The 23988-nt window shown below is 41.8% G+C and overlaps 1 protein-coding gene across 1 annotated transcript in view; it reads right to left on the minus strand.

Moving 5' to 3' along the window:
* rxfp2l (relaxin family peptide receptor 2, like) overlaps positions 1 to 23988 on the minus strand; it is a gene marked incomplete at both ends in the record, with an annotated part of 56502 nt that overhangs the window by 26514 nt on the left and 6000 nt on the right. Inside the window, 4 exons of the mRNA XM_081365117.1 lie at positions 851 to 922; positions 1546 to 1617; positions 13695 to 13766; positions 14317 to 14422. Coding sequence (XP_081221243.1) covers positions 851 to 922; positions 1546 to 1617; positions 13695 to 13766; positions 14317 to 14422 — 322 coding nt within the window. The remainder of the gene's footprint in view (positions 1 to 850; positions 923 to 1545; positions 1618 to 13694; positions 13767 to 14316; positions 14423 to 23988) is intronic.

Genomic DNA, 23988 nt, shown 5'->3' on the forward strand with positions numbered 1-23988 from the left:
TACAGTTAAATTCAATGGAATTCAATGACACCCGGTGGCTATTTTTGGTAATACGCCTAAACAAAATCTCATGGGAACTTCAATTTTTGTGATATCAACTTCAAATTTGGAACACAACTTGGTTAGATATATGGCTTTGATTTTATAGTAATTTTTTTGTAAAACATATTTTGTAAAATATATATTTTAAATAAAAGAAAAATATTAAATAAATTATATTTGATTTAATGTAAATTTAAACTCCCATAACCTAACCCTGCTTTCACTTCAGTAATAATCTGCATTTTTTTCCCTTTAAAACAAGACCAAACTTGGGTCTATACTCCAAAGCATTCTTGAATTACAACCATTTAAGCTTGAATAGTGCATTTTAATGTCTATTCTCAAAAAGGGGGGGTGACAGCTAAGGGGTTAAAGTAAAATGTTATTTCTTCTGTCATCTCCATCTCTGCTGTAGCCCAGTCTATGCTATGGTACGGTTACAGTATTGGCCGCTGTGGCTCCCTCAACTCGTGGCCACGACAAATAGATGTCGTTCTCTCAAAATATGAAGTCGTGGCCACGGGAAAAATATATCGTTCCCTCAACATATGATTCTCGAGGCTACGACTTTGCATCGCGTGGCCACGACATAATGATGTCGTTACCTCAACAAAATGATCTCGTGGCCACGACTTAATATGACGTTCCCACGAGATATTATGACGTTCCCACGACTTAATATCACGTTCCCACGAGTTTATATGTTGTGGCCACGACAAAAATAAGTGAACCGAACATGTCCCCTCCCGGTCACCGTACTATTCCTAATTGAATGCGAGTGTGTATGTGTCTGTGTTTTTCTACTTACAGCCACTCCAGACTGCTGAGGTCACTAAATACTCCTGCTTTCAGAGACGCAATCCTATTTTGAGTCAAAAAACTGCAAAAACGAGAAAGAGAGAGAGTGAGAGAGAGAGAGACAGAACGAGACAAAGAAAAAGAGAAGGCCACATTACTGGAGGTCAGAGGTTTAAATGGGTTTTGATAAGTTGTAACAAAGGCCGTCTGCTGTATAACACTCACTGCTGTTCCTTCTGCCTCCAGTCAGTTATTTCCTTCCTTTCTCTATCTCTTACCTCCATCTAGTTGGCTAATTACTCTTCGTATAATGTTGATTAGATCAATAGATATGTATATATGGAAGCAGGCCACTTAGAGTAAGAGCTCAGGTATACTGAAACATAGTTGAACAAATAAAAGCATTAGGGTGCATTAAAATTCATTCTTTGATCATGGATCTGTTCTGCCTCAATCAAGCCTCCATCCTGATTGTAACATCCTTCTTCTCCTTTTTATTTTTCATGGATGAATGAGTGGATGATGAAAGCCTCAGACTGACTGAATGGAAAAAATGGATGGGGAGCTCATAATTATATAGAGAGATAGTTATGTACAGTTTCCACATCAATTTAAACCGGAGCTCTGGGAAGGACTGATGTAACATTGATATGATTGAGCACAGTCACACACAGTAAGTAAACTATTCATTCACACACTACTCACAGTTTACGCAAGGAGATCAGTCCTGAAAATGCCCTCTTGGAGATCATTTCTATATTGTTACTTTCCAAATGTCTGCAGAGAGAGAGAATATTTACAGTTTGAGTTATTGCTGTAGGTGAACTCTGAATATTTTGCCTCATTAAAAAGTTATACCCCTAAAGAAAAGAACTATCGTGGCATCCCGCAGTCAAATTTTTGCATCTACACTATTTGCATAATTTATAATTGATTGCCATGTGCCTGGCCACCAATTCAATGCAATGCTAGTTTCACGATTCCTGTTGCATTTTATGGTTCTTCTCGCTTAATAAAATATTTGTTTTACTTAAATAAATTTTCTGTGTCCATTTATTTATTGAATTGCTAAGTAATCATGTAATAACTGGTATAATGTACACTCAGCCAGTCCTTACTGCAAATAAACCCCTTCAGATTATATAAGACCCCTGTGATTTGTGGAAACATCCTGTCAGGGTTTATTTTGAGATAATAATTGGATGAGTCATGAGTCATGATGATGTTATATGATATTTACAAACCCCACTGACAAATATCATTATGTACACTACCATTCAAAAGAAAATAACACTTTTATTCAGCAAGGATGCATTAAATTGATCAAAAGTGACAGTAAATACATTTATAATGTTACAAAAGATTTCTATTTCAAAAAATGCTCTTTTGAACTTTCTATTCATCAAAGACTGTATTAAGGTTTCCACAAAAATATTAAGTAGAACAACTGATTTAAAGTTTATAATAATAAGAAACGTTTCTTGAGCACCAAATCAGTACATCAAAATGATTTCTGAAGGATCATGTGACACTGAAGACTGGAGTAATGATGCTGAAAATTCAGCTTTGCCATAGGAATAGAAAACCGTTATTTTAAATTGTAAAAAAAAATTCCACAACATACTGTTTTTACTGTATTTGTTTTATTGGTATATTTACGCCTTGGTGAGCATATACAAGACCTCTTTCAGAAACATTAAAAAAAATCGAACCAACCCCAAACGTTCAAGTTGTAGTGTACATATCAGTACACTTACAAACCCTTTATCTGAAACACATACTGTAATTCTCTAAAAATAGCATGTCAGTTATTAGATAAAAACCTTTCATGCTTACACAATCAATGAAATCAAAAAACGGCATACAGATCAAAAGCAAAACATACTATATGTAATTAATTTGTGGTTGCTATGAAGGACTAAAAATGACAGAACGAAAAATAAATAAATAAATAAATAAATAAAAGTAGAAATAAATAAATAAATGCAGAAATAATAGTAAAAATAAATACATTTTGGTAATATAAATGGCTATTTCTGTATTTTTACATGTATTTATTTATTTATTTATGCATTTCTATATGTATTTATTTATGTATTTATACATTTATTTCTATATTTATGTATTTCTATATTTATTTATTTATATATTTATATATGTATTTATTTATACATTTATTTATTCCTACATTTATTTATTTCTGTATTTCCACATTTCTACATTTATTTATTTCTGTATTTCCACATTTCTACATTTATTTTTCCCTGCGCATGTATGCTAATTGACCAATGGCTAACCACGCCCCCTCCACTCACTCAGTCAACATTCGGTATCAGGCGCTATGGCAGCTGTCACAGTCGGAGACATTTCACAGGAGGCAATTGATGATTTTTTAGAGACAGAAAGATTATATATCATCTCGATGTCACCAAAAGGGCCTTAAATATGCATTGGAGGGTTATATTAATAATTTTATTGTTGAGAAGTTCGATAAGCTTCAGCTCCAGAACAAAGATTTACAGTTCACACTTCACAGTGTAAACGTTATCAGACATCCCAAGTCTCCCGGAAGTTCCGGGAGTCTCCCGCATATTGATAGCGGCTCCCTGATACCCGCAAATGAGTTAAAATCTCCCGGAATCTAGAGCGAGCGAGCCAGAGCGCGCGTGCACAGCAGAGAGGGAGAGGGAGCGAGAGACCTTGCGTGTGTGCGTGTGTGCGCACGTAAGATAGAGAGCATCTGATTGGCCTGTTTCGGTAAATCAACCAATCAATTGTCAGTGTGGGCGGGTTTGATCGCTTCTCCCGAACCGAATTAATCAGTTCAGTGTATCTAGAAACAGGAGCGCCATGGCAACGGGAGAGTGCCACAAAAAAACATGCAAAAAACGAAAGTATAAGATACATTTTACGGCAGACTACATGAAAGTGTACCCCTGTCTTATAAGAGTAAAACATAATGATAGTCTTGCACGCTGTAAAGTTTGTAACAGTGACTTCAGCATTGCCCATGGCGGGTTAAATGACTGTAAAAGACATGTTGAGGTGAGTTCAACAAGTTTCATTTCATTCATGTGCATATTAGCCTATTCCTTAGACCTGTTTAAAGCTGCAATGGAATATAAATAAAAGCAGTTTACATGAATAGTATAAATAGTAAAAGTAATCTACAAATTGTAACATTATGAACAAATAAATGCATAGGCCTATAGCCTATAGAAATTATGTATTATGCTTTTATATATTTTAGGGACAACAACTCTGTGGTGAAATGTCATATCCTTGTCCTCCTTCCATTTTTTTTTTTTTTGGGGGGGGGGGGGGGTACCTCCCTGAAATGAACTTTTGCAGGTTGGGATGTCTGCGTTATAGTTTGGTGCTATTTCGCTTCAAACGCTCGCTTTATACGCGCGTCCTATTCGCTTTGGATTCAAAATGTTCAAGCGTCGAACAAGACGCGGATACGCGCGAATTTGACGCTCTATTCGCGTTTGGTGGGAGCGCAGAAGAACAGGCTGCGATGTCAAGATTGCATGCTGGATGTGTGTGTGTGTGTGTGTCAGAGAGCGGGCGCCGGGGCGCGATGAACAGTGAAAACATAAAAAACATACTCCATTTTGTTCATACAGGACATAATTAAAACTGCAAAGTGTTTAGCCTACTTATATTTGTGTAAAACACAACATTGTGCTTTTGTCAAACTGTAAACTCTTGTCAAACTGTAACCTACAACTGTCACCCAACCAAAATCACACACACACGCTGTTTAAAAGCTAAAATGACAAGAAAAAACATAAAAACGAATGAAAACTGATAACCGCAATGCATTGCAATGGACGAGGAAGCAGAGAATGTCCAAGTGTATTGGGTTAGCTATGCGTACTGTGATTGGCTCATCGCATTTGGGGGCGTGGCTTAGCCATTGGTCAATTAGCATACAAGCGCAGGGAAAAATTAATGTAGAAATGTGGAAATACAGAAATAAATAAATGTAGAAATGTGGAAATACAGAAATAAATAAATGTAGAAATGTGGAAATACAGAAATAAATAAATGTATAAATAAATACTTATATAAATAAATAAATATATAAATACATAAATATATAAATAAATGTATAAATACATAAATAAATACATATAGAAATGCATAAATAAATAAATAAATACATGTAAAAATACAGAAATAGCCATTCATATTACCAAAATGTATTTATTTTTACTATTATTTCTGCATTTATTTATTTATTTCTACTTTTATTTATTTATTTATTTATTTTTCGTTCTGTCATTTTTAGTCCGTGGGAACAGAAATATTTAAACCATTCAAAACGAGTTGTTTTTGTTTATTTACATCAAACTGTGATGGAACATATGATGGTTATCTTTATTATGAAGTTTTCTAAGCAATGTCTGTCATTCATAATTATAAATTGATGAGATGTCTTGTGAAGGCCTCTGTCTGTCTGAGAATAATTGTTGTCTGGCTACACTGAGTACTACACTGTTGAACTTTGATGGACAATACAAATGTCATCCTGTCTGATCTCTACAAAGAAAGTTGAGCTTTAAAACGTTTCGGTTACTCACGTAACCTCTGTTCTCTCTAGAAGAGGGAACGAGTATTGCGTAGTTGCTTACGCTACGGGAAAGCCTTTCTTTCTCGAGATACTGAAGCCAAAAATTATCCTTAATTTTTATAATCTTGTCAACGCAGTGCGGCAGCCTGCAGACCTAGGGCAAGCTTACTAGCGTGCCCATTGGCTGCCCTGCGGCAACTGCAGCAGCCTACCGCTGAGCCCTTGGCGTGACGTCACGACCAATGAGCGCGCTTGGCGCGCTTAATGCGTCACAGCCCGCGAAAAGGGGTGTGGCTTAGCGTATATAAACAGGGCTCGGAGGCTGCTTCTCTGGTTTCTGTCGCATGAAGCGAAATGAGCTCGTGGTGCGAGCACGGCGGGCTACGCAATACTCGTTCCCTCTTCTAGAGAGAACAGAGGTTACGTGAGTAACCGAAACGTTCTCTTACGAGAGGTTCTCTCGTATTGCGTAGTTGCTTACGCTACGGGAACGCCCTTGTCAACGCCGTGCGCGCCCAGCATCCACTGAATGAGTCCCAGGGAGAGCCCGGGGAACGTGATAGCAGAGAGCCGGGCGGCCCGAAGAGGGCTAGCGCCGTACATAAGCACACACTAGGGGGTTAGGAGCGGCACGGCCGGTCCGAACTGACAATTCCCTGCATAGTGCAGCTCAACCAGTAGAGCTAAATCACACAACGTAGCCCGCGCACAGATAGTGGGCTGGCATACGCGAGACTTAGACTGATAACACTTTCGCCTGCAAGGCGGGAACATCCAGGTTGTAAAACCTAACAAATGTGGAGGGGGAGGCCCAGCCTGCCGCTGCACAAATGTCATGAATGGGAATCCCGCTGGACCACGCCCACGACGAGGCCATGCCTCTGGTGGAGTGAGCTTGAATGCCCAATGGGCACTGCAGGTCTTTAGACGCATAAGCAGCAGCAATAGCGTCCACTATCCATCTGGACAGGCTGTGTTTCGAGGCGGCGAGACCCTTGGTGCGCCCGCCAAACGAAACAAAGAGCTGTTCCACCGCTCGTTTGACTGAAGACAGTGCTATCAGAAAAACGGTTTTGAGCGTGAGGTATTTCATATCCACAGTTTCCAAGGGTTCGAAGGGATGCGCTTTCAGGGCCTCCAAGACCAGTGAAAGATCCCACATAGGAACCGAGGGGGGTCGCGGGGGGTTCATCCTCCTGGCTCCTCTAAGGAAGCGGATGACGAACTCGTTCCTTCCTAATGCGCGGCCCAGCTCTGAACAGAGAGCGCTGAAATGGCCGTGACATAGACTTTGAGCGTGGAGGGGGACCTGCCCGCGTCCAGTAACTCTTGAAGGAAACACAGTACTCGCGATACCCCCACATGTCTGTGGATCGAGCCCCTTAGCAGTGCACCATCTGTTAAACACTGACCATTTCGACATGTAGAGCCGCCTCGTAGAGGGGGCTCTAGATTGTATGATCGTGTTCATGACCCCGTCTGGCAGATCAGCGTGTAATCGTTGAGGCTCCACGCATGCAGAGACAGCGCTCTGGATGGGGATGCCATATCGAGCCGCGGGCTTGAGAGAAAAGGTCTCTCTTCACCGGTATCGGCCAGGGGGCTGAGTCTGCCAGCTGTATTAGATCCGGGAACCAAGCTTGGTTCTCCCAGTATGGGGCTAAGAGGAGCACTGTGTGGCGCGCTTCCCTGATTCTCTTGATGACCTGAGGCAGCAGAGAGACCGGGGGAAAAGCATACAGCGGGCCGCTGGGCCGGGTCTGGGCCAGCGCGTCCTCGTTCTTCGAGAAGAACTCTGGGCAATGAGCGTTGTCTTTTGACGCAAAAAGGTCGACTTTCGCTTTGCCGAAACGGCGCCACAGTGACTGGACTGTTTGGGGGTGTTGAGACCACTCCCCAGGGGGAACGCTGTCCCTGGACAGTCTGTCGGGGCCCTCGTTCAGGTGGCCAGGCACATGCGCGGCTCTCTCAGCGAGCGCAGAGAGTGCTGAGCCCACACGAGGAGGCGTTCCGCCAGGGTGCAGAGCGTCTGATCTGACACCGCCCTGGCGATTCACATAGGCCACTACCGATGTATTGTCCGTGCGGACTAGAACATGGTGACCGTGGAGGAATGGGAGGAAGTGTTTGAGAGCTTTCTCGACCGCGAGCATCTCTAGACAGTTTATGTGTAGGAGATTCTCCTGGTCTGACCAGCGGCCATAGACCGGTCTGCCTTCGAAGAGAGCGCTCCCCAATCTAGGTTGGAAGCGTCTGTCGAGACAACTTTCCGGTGTGAAATCACTCCCATAGTCACTCCTGTGTGATACCATTCGGCTGCCAGCCAGGGCTGCAGGGCTGAAAAGCAGCTCTGATTCACTCTGACTCGCAAGCCGCCGGCCGCCCAGGCTCGGTGGGGCACGCGCGCTTTCAGCCAGCGTTGAAGCGGGCGCATGCGCAGTAAGCCCAGCTGGAGCGCTGCTGCAGCTGAGGCAATATGCCCCAGGATACGCTGGAATGTCCTCAGCGGAACCCGGCTGCCTATTTGGAGGGATGCGGCGAGGAGGCGGATGCGGCGCGCGCGCTGCTCCGACAGTCTGGCCGTCATAGCCACCGAGTCCAGTTCTATTCCAAGAAGGAAATTGACTGACGGGGCGATAGCGAGCTCTTGGTCCAGTGACCGAGAGACCCAGATCCTCCAGATGGCTGAGAAGCGCTGTTCCGTGAGACACAATTCCGTCTCTGACAGCGCTAGAATAAGCCAATCGTCCAGATAATTCAGTATTCGCATTCCCTGTTTTCTCAGGGGAGCGAGAGCCGTGTCCATGCATTTCGTAATGTACGGGGTGCCAAAGACAGGCCGAAGGGCAGGATTGTGTACTGATATACTCGACCGTTGAAGGCGAATCTCAAGAATGGCCTGTGACGGGGAGTTATCTGGATCTGAAAATATGCGTCTTTTAGATCGAGAGAGATAAACCAGTCTCCTGGGCAAATCTGCGCGAGGATTTTTCTGGTTGTGATCATTTTGAACGGCCGTCTCATGAGGGCTTTGTTCAGATGTCTCAGATCTAAAATAGGTCTTAACGCTCCGTCCTTCTTGGGTACGAGGAAGTAGCGGCTGTAAAGGCTCGACTCGCTTAGAGAAGGATGAACCTGTTCTATAGCCCTTTTGCGCAGTAGCTTCGCTATTTCGGCTTGAAGCAGGTGCGCAGCTTCTGAACTCACTTTCGTCTCCGTCTGTGCTAGAAAGCGCGGAGGGCGACGAGCGAATTGAAGCGAATAGCCGTGTTTTATAGTACTCAGCACCCATTCTGACGCGCCCTGAATAGCTTCCCATGCTTCCGCATGCATAGCTAGGGGTCGAATGGTCTCTGGGTTCAGATCGCCGCGCTGCGCGGGATTGGGGAACCTGTATCAGAGAGGATGGAGCGGCGTGCGCGCCGCTGGTGCTCGAACACGGGGGCTGGTAAACAGTATTGGCCGGCTGTACAGCGTTCGGTAGCTCGGTCCCAGAGGATGGAGCGCGATTTGCTGACAAACACCCCTGGCGCGAAAACGGCGTGGGGATTGTAATGTCTAAAAGTGAGTGCGCGTGCACCTGAGCGGGCGCAGAGTTTACACTTATGACACGGCCAGAGTTTGGGAGCTTAGAGGGTGTGCGACCCGAGGTAACTGAATGGCAGAGCGAGCAGCGGGTAGGTGTGAGCACAAAGTTGTGGGCACATTTACTACACTTAGTACTCGAGCGGCTTGTGTCCGCTTTATGAGAGAGCGCTCTATGCGCGTTACCATGGGGACCATGTTTGTGTGAAGCAGTGAGCACATGGGAGTGGGCACATTTTCTACACTATAACACCCTCGGCTTGAGCTGCTGTTGCCCGGGGTAACCGAGTGGCAGAGCGAGTTACAGGTAGATGTGAGCACAGAGTTGTGGGCACATTTACTACACTTATTACTCGAGCGGCGTGTGACCGCTTTATGAGAGAGCGCTCTGAACGCGTTACCATGGGGACCGTGTTTGTGTGTAGCAGTGAGCACATGGGAGTGGGCACATTTTCTACACTTGTAACACCATCGGCGTTATAGAGCAAATGCTTTGATGGCTCATATGTTTAGACGCTCATAAATACTCAAGCACCATCCTGTGAGATGCAGGTTCGCTTTCTGTATGTAAGAAAGCTGGCCGCGAGCTCGGAGAAGACAGCAGAAAAAATATTTTCTGCCGCCAGAGCCGGATTTGAACACGGTTCTCCAGTGCAGAAGCGTAAAATTCTGCCACTGAGCCACAGGGGCACACATGAGCTTCCAGTTGGTGCGAGCATATGACCGAGCGTCGTGTTTCGGCGTTTGTTTGCAGGCGCGCGTGTATTAAAACAGGCCCGTTTACTGCAGCATTAGTATTTCCAGCCGCCTAACTTAGAGGGGACTGAGAAATATGTATCCCGTGAGATGCGGGTTTGCTTTCTGTATGTAAGAAAGCTGGCCGCGAGCTCGGAGAAGCAAGCAGAAAAAAGTTTTTTCTGCTGCCAGAGCCGGATTCGAACACGGGTCTCTGGTGCGGAAGCCTAATGTTCTGCCACTGAGCCACAGGGGCACACATGAGCTTCTGGTCAGTGCGAGCATATGACCGAGCGTCGTGTTTCGTTTCGGCGTTTGTTTGCAGGCGCGCGTGTATTAAAACAGGCCCGTTTACTGCAGTATTAGTATTTCCAGCCGCCTGAACTTAGAGGGGACTGAGAAATATGTATCCCGTGAGATGCGGGTTTGCTTTCTGTATGTAAGAAAGCTGGACGCGAGCTCGAGAGAAGCAAGCAGAAAAATTTTTTTCTGCTGCCAGAGCCGGATTCGAACGCGGGTCTCTGGTGCGGAAGTCTAATGTTCTGCCACTGAGCCACAGGGGCACACATGAGCTTCCAGTCAGTGCGAGCATATGACCGAGCGTTTGTTTGCAGGCGCGCGTGTATTACAACAGGCTCGTTTACTGCAATAATAGTATTTCCAGCCGCCTGAGCTTAGAGGGGACTGAGAAATATGCGAGGATTGGAGGAAGTCCGGCCTAAGCGGGACGAAAACACTCTCTCTTCCTCCTTTCGCCGGTGCTCGTGACGTCCGCTCTGATATCCCTTGAGAACGGCGCAGTTGCGCGGCTCGAACAAAGGGAGAGAGAGCGGGAAGATGTCATTATGTGCTGTGACATCGTTTGTTTGCAGGCGTGCGTGTATAACAGGCTCGTTTACTGCAATATAGATATTTCTAGTCGCCTGAGCTAGGAGGGGACTGAGAAATGTGTGAGAAACGGAGGTGGCCGGAGAGTGACGCGCGCGACCGAGACGCGGGGTAGCTTTCTTATAACGTAAAGGAAGCCAGCCCGTGACCGTCTACTTCTAACATCCCTTGTGAGCGGCGCCTTGCGCGGCTCGAACCGAGGGGGAGAGGGCGTGCGTCATCCGGGGGGGGGTAGCTTCCTTGTAACGTAAAGGAAGCTATAGCCCGTGACCGTCCGTTCTGACATCCCTTGTGAGCGGCGCCGTTTGCGCGGCTTGACAGAGGGGAGTAACCAGCTGGTCTGCTTCATCCCCTGAGGCGACGGCAGTGCGGGCAGAGGCCGGCCGCTGCGCGTCGGTGAAGGGCGGGGGAGAAGGAGAGAGCGAGGCTCGCGGGAGGGGCTCCGGCGAGCGCTCAGCTATAACCACCGGCTCGGAAGGCCTTTGAGAGCGGCGTTTTTTCTTACGCGGCCCGGAAGAGGCAGCCGGAGAAGGTGGAGGATCGTGAAACATGGCGAGTCGAGCCCGCAGGGTCGACATCGGCAAGTCCTCACACTGTTCGCAGCCGCCCGTGAAGGGCGCGGGCTGCGTGGTCGAAACCCAGGCAGAGAGCGCAGATCACGTGGCGGTCTCCGTCGCTGAGCGCGGCTCTGCACGAGCCACAGGATGAGCGAGGCATTTGCAACAACGCCTCGCGCTCTTTTAGATGCAAAGTGTGTCGCGGGGCGAACACACAAACACATACAACACAGAGCAGTAAAAGGATATATTCGCCGGATAGCGAAGCAGGCAGGGAAAGCTGAAGGCGGCGAAGGCGGCCGGCGTCCTCAGGCTGAGATCCTCGGCGTGCTGGTCGCTTGATTCGACGGCGGCTTCCTCAGAGAGCAGCGATGCGTAGAGCTTCGCTGAAAAGACAGAAATCAGAGAAGCAGCCTCCGAGCCCTGTTTATATACGCTAAGCCACACCCCTTTTCGCGGGCTGTGACGCATTAAGCGCGCCAAGCGCGCTCATTGGTCGTGACGTCACGCCAAGGGCTCAGCGGTAGGCTGCTGCAGTTGCCGCAGGGCAGCCAATGGGCACGCTAGTAAGCTTGCCCTAGGTCTGCAGGCTGCCGCACTGCGTTGACAAGATTATAAAAATTAAGGATAATTTTTGGCTTCAGTATCTCGAGAAAGAAAGGCTTTCCCGTAGCGTAAGCAACTACGCAATACGAGAGAACCTCTCGTAAGAGAACCTCCACTACACTTGGGGAAGGGGGAGGGGCACTTTTTTTCTTTCTTTTTTTTTGTCAGCAAAAGAAAAAGTGTAAGGGAAAGAGGATTCAGGAAAAGAAGGTGCCATTATGTCCATGCAAACATAACCATGAACAAACATAACAAGGGTCTAAAATTATTTTATTTCCACATTTGTCAATGGCAAGTGATTTGTTGGCCATGAAACTGTATTTTACATTATTTTGTCCCTTATTACTACTACATTTGGATTATTTAAGTGTATGCCATTGTCATTTGCAGTTTTATATACGAACAAGAAATATAATGATTTTATTCCTATACATTTGTTTTGGATGATTAATATGGGGAATTATATGCAAGCAGTTTTCAGAATATTCTGCCATCATAGATCAAATTCTGATGCTTAATTTCTGGCAAAATTAGTTAGAACAGATCTTTTTTTTTAGTATATGTTTTAAATGTTTCGCTAACATCAATCAAAGTCAGATTATAAATCATATAGTTTAAGTAAAACGCTGCAGAGCCCTATAAAGTAATGGTCCAACTTGCCAATTTTTTGTTACACTTTACTTTAAGGTCTTATTGTTGCAGTGTAATTATACATATAAGTACTGTGTAATATTTATTCACAACATGAACTTTGTATAGAGTTTGGTTTAGTGTTGGAATGATGCATGATTTAATGTTATTACTATAAGAAGACCATGTAATGTGTAACAGGGACACTGTAAAATAAAGTTTTACCTTTTTTACTTGCAGTTGGAGTGTTATTTTGAACCCTTAAAGGGTTAGTTCACCCAAAAATGAAAGTTCTGTCATTAATAACTCACCCTCATGTCATTCCAATCCCGTAAGACTTTCGTTGATCTTCGGAACACAAATGAAGATATTTTTAATTAAATCTGAAAGCTTTCTGTCCATCCATTGACAGCTACACAACTACCAATTTCAAGCCCCATAAAGCTAGTAAAGACATCATAAAATTATAATCCAAGTGACTCCAGTAGTTTAACCTCAGTTTTTGAATAATAATAATAATAATAATATGTTTATTTTATATAGCGCCTTTCAAGAACCCAAGGTCACTTCACAATGCAATACAAATAGCAAACAAACAGCAAGCAAACAGATACAAAGGCCATCTGCTTATTACAGACAAACAGATGGAAACAAGCATACACTAATTGACAAGAATCAAAGAAAAACACATTGTACTATTTACCCAAAATATACAATAAAGCGGTGCAAGTGTTTTGTTTGTGCAAAAACTAATTTTAACCACTTTATTTACAAAGTATTAATCTCCAACACGCATTCACGAGAGCACCACAACGTATGCGTGTTATGTTGATGCGAGAGCAGACGTTGTTGCGTGAATGTTTTTTGCGCAAACAAAACACTCGCTTTGCTTCATAAAATTGAGGTTAAATCAGTGCAGTCAAATGGATTACTTTAAAGTCTTTAATACCTTTCTGGGCCTTGAAAGTGTCAGTTGCATAGGCTGTCAATGGAGGGACAGAAAGCTCTCAGATTGGATTAAAAAGATCTCCATTTGTGTTCCGAATATGAACAAAGGTTTTACAGGTTTGGAAAGACATGAGGGTGAGCAATTAATGACAGAACTTTCATTTTCAGGTGAACTAACCCTTTTAAGCTGTTGTTAATCATCATTCATAAATCATCACGACTTGAGCTCAAGGCAAGGAGACTCAGACATTTAAAAAGCTTAGAAAAGATAACAGAGAGGGATTAGGAGAGGAGAAGATGAGATGAAAGGATGAAGTGTCACTCACAGTCTCTCCAGGTGTCTATAGCGGATGAACAGATCACGAGAGAGAGATTCAATTCTGTTACTGTTCAGCTCTCTGAGGGCAGCAAGGAAGGAAAATAACAATTACATTTAGAAAACTAATTGGAAATCAACTATAATGATTTGTTTCTCATTCCAAGCCTGGGATGCTAGGTGGGTTGCTGGTCCTAGTGGGTTTTGGTAAGTCAGCTTGCCTTCCAGACTGACCAGCACCCAAATCCCCTCTAAAACCATCAAACATGAAGTCCTGCAAGTCACCATGAAATCAAATGAAATACTGCAGTATTTATTCAAATGATTTATCTGTGCACACCAATATTTTTTTTTTTTACAAATCCGTGCCCTCATAATCTTTAATCAAAATAACAACATCTCTTCTCTGATGATGTGTTTACTGGTACAAGGGCAGGACAAACTGTCACTCACATGAGATCAAAGCGATAGCACACCACAACCATCCAATCAATTCCTGATGGAAAAATTCAAGTCCTGTCTTTTTGTTTTTTTCAACAGGAAAGAAAAGACTATCGCAACTCCCGTGTCATGCCGGCTGTAATGTATTAGAGAGGTGAAGGTCTCTTGTTATCTTCTGGTGTTATACTTACAGTGCAGTTACATTAGATGACACAGCAGGAACATGGAGAAGGTTTTTGCCATTACAGTTCACCTTCCATCCCTCACAATGACACACATCTGGATAGACATCTAACACTGAAAACACACACACAGAAACAGGCCATTAAAACCCCACAGGAATACTGCTCATTGAAAATAAATGTTGTACGGTACTATTTGCTATCTAGAATTTCCATATTAATAATGAAAATGATTGGTCAGGCAATTTCATTTCATTTTAGATAAGAATGGTAATGTGTCCTTGTAAAGGTACTAAGTGTATAATTAGGATCCATTGACGGTCTCGCTCTCTCTCTCTCTCTCTGTCTCTGTGTGTGTGTGTGTGTGTTTTCTGTGTATTTGATTTCATGAGACAGGCTATAATGTTTCATCTGCAGGGACTGTACTGATGGGCATTGACTTTATACCTCAGAAATAATTTGATAAAGACAGAAATCATGAAAGAGACAAAGACACAGATTACCTTATATCTTCCCAAATAGATAAGTCCTGCCATTAACATGACAAAACACGCTTTTGTTGTTTCAAACCCTTTTGTATTCCCCATTAGTGTATAAAATCTGTGCTTCAGTTCTTTTCATGCCTTATTCAATCCATTTAAAAACAGCATGGCATCACAACCATGACCATTTGAAAGCTTGTTTCCTAGTTAAATAAATTGCTATGTTTCATGTTTGATCCATACAGCGTAAACAATGTGTATTGATGTGAAGTTGAAATCAGACAGAGACAAAAAAGAGAGAGGGAGAATGATTTAAATTTAAAGTCTCCATTTACTGTGGAAATGTCCTAATCACACCTCCAAATTCTTTCAAATTTCTCATTAATGTATTACACTGCTCCAGCTGCATTCTTATTCATTTCATAAAAAGTGCATCACACTCATTTTAACTTTTTATTCGGTTTCACTTTATTTAGATGTTCCCTTTAACACATTCTGTTGTAAGTAATGCTGCCACTACATGTCTACTAACTCTCATTAGAGAGTAGACTGGTAGGGTTAGGGTTAGAATAAGTTGACATGTAGTTGCAAAGTCATGCTTTTTTGGGGCTGTGATTAATGGCGCAAATACCAGTAAACTGAATAGCGCAAACTTTAGTAAAACACCTTGCATGATTTATTTAAATAATCTCCTGCCATAAATGTTGCGCCTGAAAGCGAAATTCCAATAAATGCATATGCAATAAGGTCAGCCACAAAAATAAAACCCTGTCCACACCTTTCAGTGCAAATTTTTCACCGTGTGTCTTTAGTAAATCTTGACAGTAGTTTTTTTTAACGCAAGCTGTTAGTAAATCTGGCCCTTAGAATTCTAAAGCATTCATTGCAAAAACAGTCTACAATGCTAGTCTTTTCACATATTGTTTGTCCATGATAGCTCACAAAGTTTGACAGAGAAGGTAGTTTCACCTCTTTCAACCCACTCAACACATCTGAGACAATAGCTAATCCCCAAGTGAGTTTGAAAATCATTTTCTGACACATTCAGGCTCTAAGACAACTGAGTCTGTCTCACCTAACCTAAGCTTGACAGTCAGGAAGAACATGCACAGTTTTCCTGTGGGGTTTCTTATTTAGTATTCTTAATTGTTTGTTGGGAGCTGAATAAAAATTCCAAAGCATAATTTCTTATTTTTACTCCACCACTATATTTGACTAAAAAAGATTATCTTTATATAAAATAAGTTTAACAGATGCACAAATCATATTTAGTGATTAATCTGTGAGTTCGACTGATCAGAATGCAGCCGTTTACAACTGATTCATACATCTCAACTGTACAAATTACTGTTTGGTCTTGCCCTATTCAGAACTTAGAAGAACCAGAAGTAATGTAATTCTCAGAGCTAAAGAATGCTGACTCATAAGGATTCATAATAATGTCAGGCTGAGGGGTCCCTCTTCAAATAGGTATTTTGAGCAGGATTATGGAGTATATTAACTAACCAGCTGAATAAATGACTAGTAAACAAGTACTTTTGCCACTTGAGTAAACTAAGTTTCATGGACTACTAATACTTTTACTGGAATACTATTTTGAGGTAGGCTACTTTAACTCAAGTACAGGATTTATAGTTCATCCACCATTCCCTCAACTTGTTTAAAGTATATCATTCCAGTAAAAGTTTCTTGACTGAATATTCCCCTGTGACACTCACTTCCATTGCTGTGAAGTGCCTTGAGCAGCCGGTAATATCAAAGCCTCCATCTCAGCTACTCTGGACCTTCACCAGAACACCTACAGAAATAACCACTCAACCAAGAATGCCATAGCAACCGCAATCCATCTCACACCCAGTCACCTGGAAAATAAAGACCCCTACGTCAGGATGCATTGATTTCAACACAATGTTACATCACATCCTAATCAACAAACTTCACATTTTCGTCCCACTGATGCTGCGCAGGGCTTGTAGAGAGTGTCTAAAAGGTAGTTTTGGTGCTGACAGGAAAGCCTTGTAACTGATAATAAAAACTGGCCAGTACATCACTATGGCATGCCTTCCACCATTGGGAAAAACCCCATTTATCTGTCAGACCCGAGGCTAAGGAACATCTATGAGAGCAGTTTCTTTCTACTGGGAGTCAGAATTCATCAGCCATGCATGTCATACCTGTACAGAATACATGTATTGTACATTCATTGCATCATTTGCTGCACAAGCCATTTAATAATTAAAAATCGACTAAATGATCTACAGTATACCTCAACCTCTAAATTGCGATGATAACTGTACTAATTTCCTGTCATCAAGGATGTTGCACTGGCTGCTTTTTTCATCCTTTGTCTAATGTGTATAGCCTATATTTATAGTCCCTTGTGTATTTATTGTCTGCAACATTGTGGTACTGTAAATAGCTTTTCTCTGTTTTTCTGCCCTGCTAAGTATAAAAAGACTATAAAATTGGCTTTGACTGAAAATGTTTTGACAGCCGCAACCTGAACATTTCCACCAATCTCCATTGTCAACACCACCAACACATTTATTAAAGTCCCCATGAAATCAAAATGGGCAATTCTTGTTTTTATGGAATATTGTGATTTTTATAAATGATTTATACGTGCACATCTTTTTTAATTCATGTGCCCTTGTAATTTTTACCCAAAATAACTTAACCCCACTCTTGCAGTGACATCTCTTCTCTGATGACGTGTTAACTGCTGTGAGGGCGGGACAACCTGTCACTCACATCAGACCGAAGCAAATAGCAAACCACAATAATCCAACGATTCAAATCCCCATTAACAAAATCAAGCCCCAGCCTACATTTTCTCTTGGTCGAGAAGCTGTTTGACTAAGATACACATCACAATAGGGAAGAAAAGACTATTGCGACTTCAATTGCATGCTGAATTAAAGGTTCAGATGATCAAATAGAAAATTATTTCACTTCCTTTCTTCTGTGGAACACAACAGAAGACATTTTGAAAAAGTTTGCCATGATTGACATGAATAGGCTAAAACTATTTTCATACCAAACTTTGTATAAAGATGATTCTCAAATATGTTATGAAAGACATAACCGAATGATTTGAGCTTTATGCAATATGGTGGGTAAAATGGCCATAAGAAAGTTTTCCCATTATATACAATGTATCTAATTTATGTGTTCTTGGGGCAACATGTAATGAAAAAAGAAGTGTAATAATAAGAGTAATCAGAGCAGTTGAAAAAAACATATTTAACGGCTCTGAGAGTAATAATAAGCAGCATTTTCATAATATCTAATATTTCATAGGAATATTGAAATAAAATTTATTTCCCTATTCACTTGCTGTGTCTCCCAAAATGCCTGATAAACATGATTCAACATGATTTAAGTCCTGGTGTCCTCTACATTGGAGATGAATGAAATCGATGTCCTGTTTTGTAACAGAAAGTCATTTTGATTTGAAACCCCATAACGTTTTCCTGAGATGTTGATTTATATGACAATTTAAAAAAAAATGTCAGATTTAAATGATTATAACAATATATTGTCATTTTCCACAAGTGTTAAATTTGATCACTAAATTAATGTCAGTCATTTTTAATGACCAAGGAGAGGCAGTTTTCATTGTGAAACAACCAAACATTGGTATCTCTGAAAAGCCCTGAATGTGCTCTTTACAAGACATCCAGACTATGTGTGACAAAAACTGTGACATTGTAAAGTATTCCACTGAAAGCAAGTTGTAGAGAGAACCCAAGTGCAGTTTATTTAAGATCAAACATAACACAAAAGCATGGCATGGCGTGGCATGAACTCAAAAACATTGCCATAGACATGACGCTTACCAACCGTGGTTACAGTGAAACAAAACTTGACCAACACACATGGCAAACATGAGGGCTTAAATACACACACAACTAATGACAAGACAAGGGACACCTGTGAACAATGAAACAATGAACCATTGATAACATGACACATCAGACAAGGGAACACATGGCAGGATCACATGACTTGAACAGGGGATCACATGACAGACATGAAACAGGAACATGAAACATAACCAAATCATGACAGACATGTACTGTATGGATATAGGCTGCGTTCCAGTCCACTTTTAGACACGCACTTGCAAACTGCCCTAAGCACTTCCCCTTGGGGGAATCCCTGCTGCCATTTTGAAGTGCGTTCCACTTCGTGAAGTGGACGAGGGAAGTTTATTCTGACAGAGCCCCGCTCCCTCGATTGTGACCGAGGGAACACGAGTCTACTTCATATGTACACTTCAGGCAGCTCCATATACCACAATGCAACACGATTTGTGACGTCAACGCATATTGCGTTTAATTTACCCCACCACAAATAACTCTGTGATATATTAATTAAAAAACATTTTTTCAATTAAACAACTCAAACACACCTATATACATATAGAATGCTGCATCAAACAATTTCGTAAGGGAAAAAAATAAATAATAAATCAACCCCAAAGCCAAGGGCATAGATTTGGTTTGAGAATTGGGGGGGTTGAATTTTGGGTATGCCTCCTGATATTGTGATCATGGTATAAATATTGGGGGGGGTTGTAATGCATAGATTTAAATATTGGGGGGGTTATCTCCCCCCCACCCCCAAACAAACTACGCCCCTGCCCAAAGCATAGTGGATTATAAGTGATCAAGGGCTTAGCACGTTCCAATTCAGCCTATTGCAAAGCTTCCAGCAGTAGCGGGCACTCGTGCAATGTAAGCAATGACGTACATCCGAGTGAATGAGATGGAGGGAAGGGCATGACAATTTTGGACAGGAATGCAGCCATAGAGTGGTTTTTAATGAAAGCTGCACTACAGAACTTTGGTCTCTCTATCACCATCTGTGGTTAAAACATAAAATTACAGGGGGGGGGGTGTTTCAGTCACACTTTTTTTTTTATGTGACATTATGCCTAAACAAATACAATTTGACCCTTCTTTTAATATTTTCTCTTCAATACACTTAAAACAGCCTTACCACCATGACCAACCTGTTCAGAACTCCTGTTCAGAAGTTTTACAGTACAGTGTTGTGAGCATTATCAGACCCCTGGGGACCCCTCTCAGTACACATAGGACAGCTTCATCCTGAAAGCAGCAGCAGTCTATTGCTAACCATTATGCCCAAAGCTCTGGGGAGACATGCATAACAAGGAGAAATCTCGTTAAGTGCTGCACATCATCTGCAGTTAGAAAGACCACCTCTGACAGGCCCAACCAGTCATCCACCTACAGTATGTGACAGTTTTGCTGTACTACTGAATAACTGTAAATCATCTGGTCCTTGGCAGGTCTTAAAATTAGGTAAATACAACCTCAGCCAGTATGGAGAACGCATGCTTGTTTGGAGCATTCAGGTGTGTGTTAACACAATGGCAAGGAGACATCAGCAATAATCTTAGAGGAGCAATTGTTGTTGCCCATCGATCTAAGAAGGGTTACAAGGCAATTCCCAAACAATTTGAAGTCAGTTGCCAGTCGTCCCAGGAGTGGATGTTCCAGCAAATTCATCCCAAGGTTCAGTGGTCAGGGAAACTGCACAAAACCCAAGAGCAACATTTCAGACTCTACAGGCCTCAGTCAGCATTAAATTGGGAAAAGTTCATGACAGTACAATTAGAAAAAGACTGAACAAGTAAGGCTTGTTTGGAAGGGTTGCCAGGAGAAAGCCTCTTCTATCGAAAAAGAACATGGCAGCACGGATTAGGTTTACAAAGTTGCATCTGAACAAACCTCAAGACCTCTGGAACAATGTCCTTCTACAGATAAGACCAAAGTGGAGATGTTTGGCCATAATGCACATCAACATTTGGCGAAAACCAAACTCAGCATATCAGCACAAACACCTCATACCAACAGTTCATCATACTGATGGAGGATTGATGATTTGGGCTTGTTTTGTAGCCACAGCACCTGGGCACCGTGCAATCATTGAGTCGACCATGAACTCCTCTGTATACCAAAGTATAGAGTCAAATGTGAGGCCATCTGTCTGACAGCTAAAGCTTGGCCGAAAGAGAGCTGTGTATAAACAGATGCCCACAAACCTCAATGAACTGAAGCAATGTTGTAATAGTGGGCCAAAATACCTCCACAACGAGACACTGATAAAGGCATATAGAAAATGATTACTTCAAGACATTGCAGCTAAAGGTAGTTCTACAAGCAGTTAAATCATAGGGTGTACTTAGTTTTTCACACATGGCTTCTCCTTTTTGGCTTTATTTTTGTTAGATAAATAATGACACGGTTTAATATGCCATGTGTTCTTGTTCATCTGAGGTTGTATTTACCTAATTTTAAAACCTGCTAGTGACCAGATGATTTTTTATTATGTCCTGATACGTAAAACAATAGGGGTGTAGCCTACATTGTTTTTCACATGACTGTTTATATATAAATTGGTCTTTACATACATTTTTTTTTTTTTTTAGAGATCTACTTTTCTGACAACCCCTGCTGTATTTCCCCTAAATGAAAAGGCCATTATCGTTCTTTGATGAGAATAAAACATTTGTTTGATCCCAGTGCTGCTTAAAATTTGTTTTCAGAGCCTGCTGGTGTCTTCAGTGATAGGTGATGGCAGAGGGCAGGCAGCAAGCTAATAATAAGTATATTTCCCTTGGAAGTATTTGTCACCACCAACACCCTATTCTCCCATCGATCTCTAAAAGCTTTCTTTTAGATTTTCCCTCCCTTGTTGTAATGCTGGGAAATAATGACACTAAGGTCAGTCTATCACACCACACCAGCCCTCTTGGCAGCCGAATGTAATTGGTGTAAACTGATAGGTATACAGAAAGCAAACGCTTTCCTGACTTCATAAAGCTTATAGGTGAGCTAAGAAACTTTCAGTTAAATAGGCTTCACTTGGTCAACAGAAAATGAGATTTAAATATAAGTTGTCCAGAACTGTTCTGAATCTCTTCTTAAATGGAGCTGCCCGAAACACAATAGCACAAATCAGTATGTATGACCTTCCTGGCGACTTCATTTAGCCCAGTCTGTTTGCAGTCTGTTAAGAGAACATGTCAGATCATCAGACTCCAAGATAACTGCCCCCAAGCAAAACTTGTCCTATGCTCCCACTATAAAATAACTCTTCCACCCTCGGGCTCAGTCCTTTTCTACTGCAGTAATACCTCTTGCATGAAGACTAGATACTCGAGATGAGTATTTGCCTCTGCGGAGAGCTGCAGCAGGTCTTCACTTTTGCCCTCTGTTTGTACTCACACAGCTCTGATATGATTGTGACTCTAAACAGAGTGAAGACAACAAAGAGCCTTCCTCTGGTGTGCCTTTTAAGCCTGGCCTACAGTATATTAACATACATATATATTTACATACATTGGAAAGCCATTACTAATGCGCAGAGTCATACTTACTTTTAATTGCACAATTACACAGGGACAGTGAAACATTTAGTAGAGCTTAAGCTTATTTAACATTAGCTTGAGTTGAAGTTAACTTTATATTGTAGGTCTGTTTAGCACTTTTTTATTTATTTTTTCAAACAATAATTAGCAGACCCCCTGCTGAAGACCTCTCTGGCTCTGTAGGCATTATTGTCCGACTCTGGTTCGAACTAAACGCAGTTACTGACAGTTTCTATTCAGACATTTTCATTCTGTGAGATGAGATTGTCCTGACACCGGAGCATAAGCTCTTGAAGCTTCTTGAGAGTGGGCCGGGAGCAGCAGCTCATTTGCATTTAAAGGGATGCACACAAAAACGGTGCGTTTTTGTTTACCCTCAAAAAGTAGCAATTTTAACATGCTGTAAAAAATTATCTGTGGGTATTTTGAGCTAAAACTACACACTCTGGGGACATTGGAGACTTATTTTAAATAATTTTCCTTTAAACGAAGTTAGTCCACTCTGCGGCCATCTCGGTGACCCCTCCAGGCAGCTTTTTTATAATATACAAGCACAGCTAATACCAAAAAAAGATTAAGTTTAATACTATGCAAAGTTTAGGGTCTGTAAGATTTGTTATTGTTTTCTAAAAAAAAGTCTCTTATGCTCACCAAGCCAACATTTATTTGACTTTTTTTTTTGTAAAAACAGTAATATTGTGAAGAATTAATACAATTTAAAATAACTTTTGTCAATTTTAATTGTGGAAACCGTGATACATTTTTCTTTGATCAATAAAAAAAAGTTTAAAAGAACAACATTTATTTTAAATATAACTTTTTTGTAACATTAAAAATGTCATTACTGCCACTTCTGTTCTAAAAGTCTCTTCTGCTCACCAAGCCTATTTATTTGACGAAATTGTCTGTAAAAACTAGCCTGGAAATCTAGACCCAAATCTGAAAGATTAATGGTCTGGCATCGACTAATGAAAATCGGCCAGCTCGAGAGGCGGCACCAAGCATGCATGTGAAAATCTCACTGCATGCAACTGGATAACACTATGACCAATCATAAAAACCAGCCCCATACGCTTAGCTACCAGCGGAGCTAACTGGTAGATTATACTCTTGCCGTATCCGGTCGGCAAAACAGCGAAAACGTCCTTCTTGCAAAGGAAAGATTCAAGCGCAGTCTTCTGTTCCTCTTTTAGATAAAAAGCCAAGTCTAACTCGTTCATTGTAGTGGCCAAAGCCGTTTCAAACAACTGGTGTTCATCCATAGCCATCTTGCAATGTTTACTAATGACTTCGACGTCACAGCGCTGTCGTCATCTGTTTAGCTCGCCCTGGCCCGCCTATATCGAATAACCCGATGTAAATGGTGCAGCTCGGATACAAGGGCATATTTAATGAGCAGCATTACTCGATGCCTGAGTAAACTCGCTGAACAAATTCAACTTGTGCTCTCGCGAGAACTCTGGATTTCCAGGGTACGTAAAACAGTAAGATTGTGAAAAATTAATACAATTTAAAATAACTTTTGTCCATATTAATTTTGGAAACCGTGTAACATTATAAATGTCGTTACTGCCACTTCTGTTCTTTCAAAAAAATGTTTTAAAAATGTAAGCATCACCCTGACCACCCACTGAAATACAGTCCACACGACTGTCACTATGTACAAAACACAAGTAATGTTTCACCATTGTCGCCAATTTATTGTAGACAGCAAAACTCATTAAAAAAATATTGTGAGAGATGTCAAGTTTCAATTTCTCTCTCCTTCATTTCCTTCCCACACTTTCATCTAGGCAA

The sequence above is a fragment of the Scardinius erythrophthalmus genome (genome assembly GCF_964197995.2).
Source record: "Scardinius erythrophthalmus genome assembly, chromosome: 5".
Lineage (NCBI taxonomy): Eukaryota > Metazoa > Chordata > Actinopteri > Cypriniformes > Leuciscidae > Scardinius > Scardinius erythrophthalmus.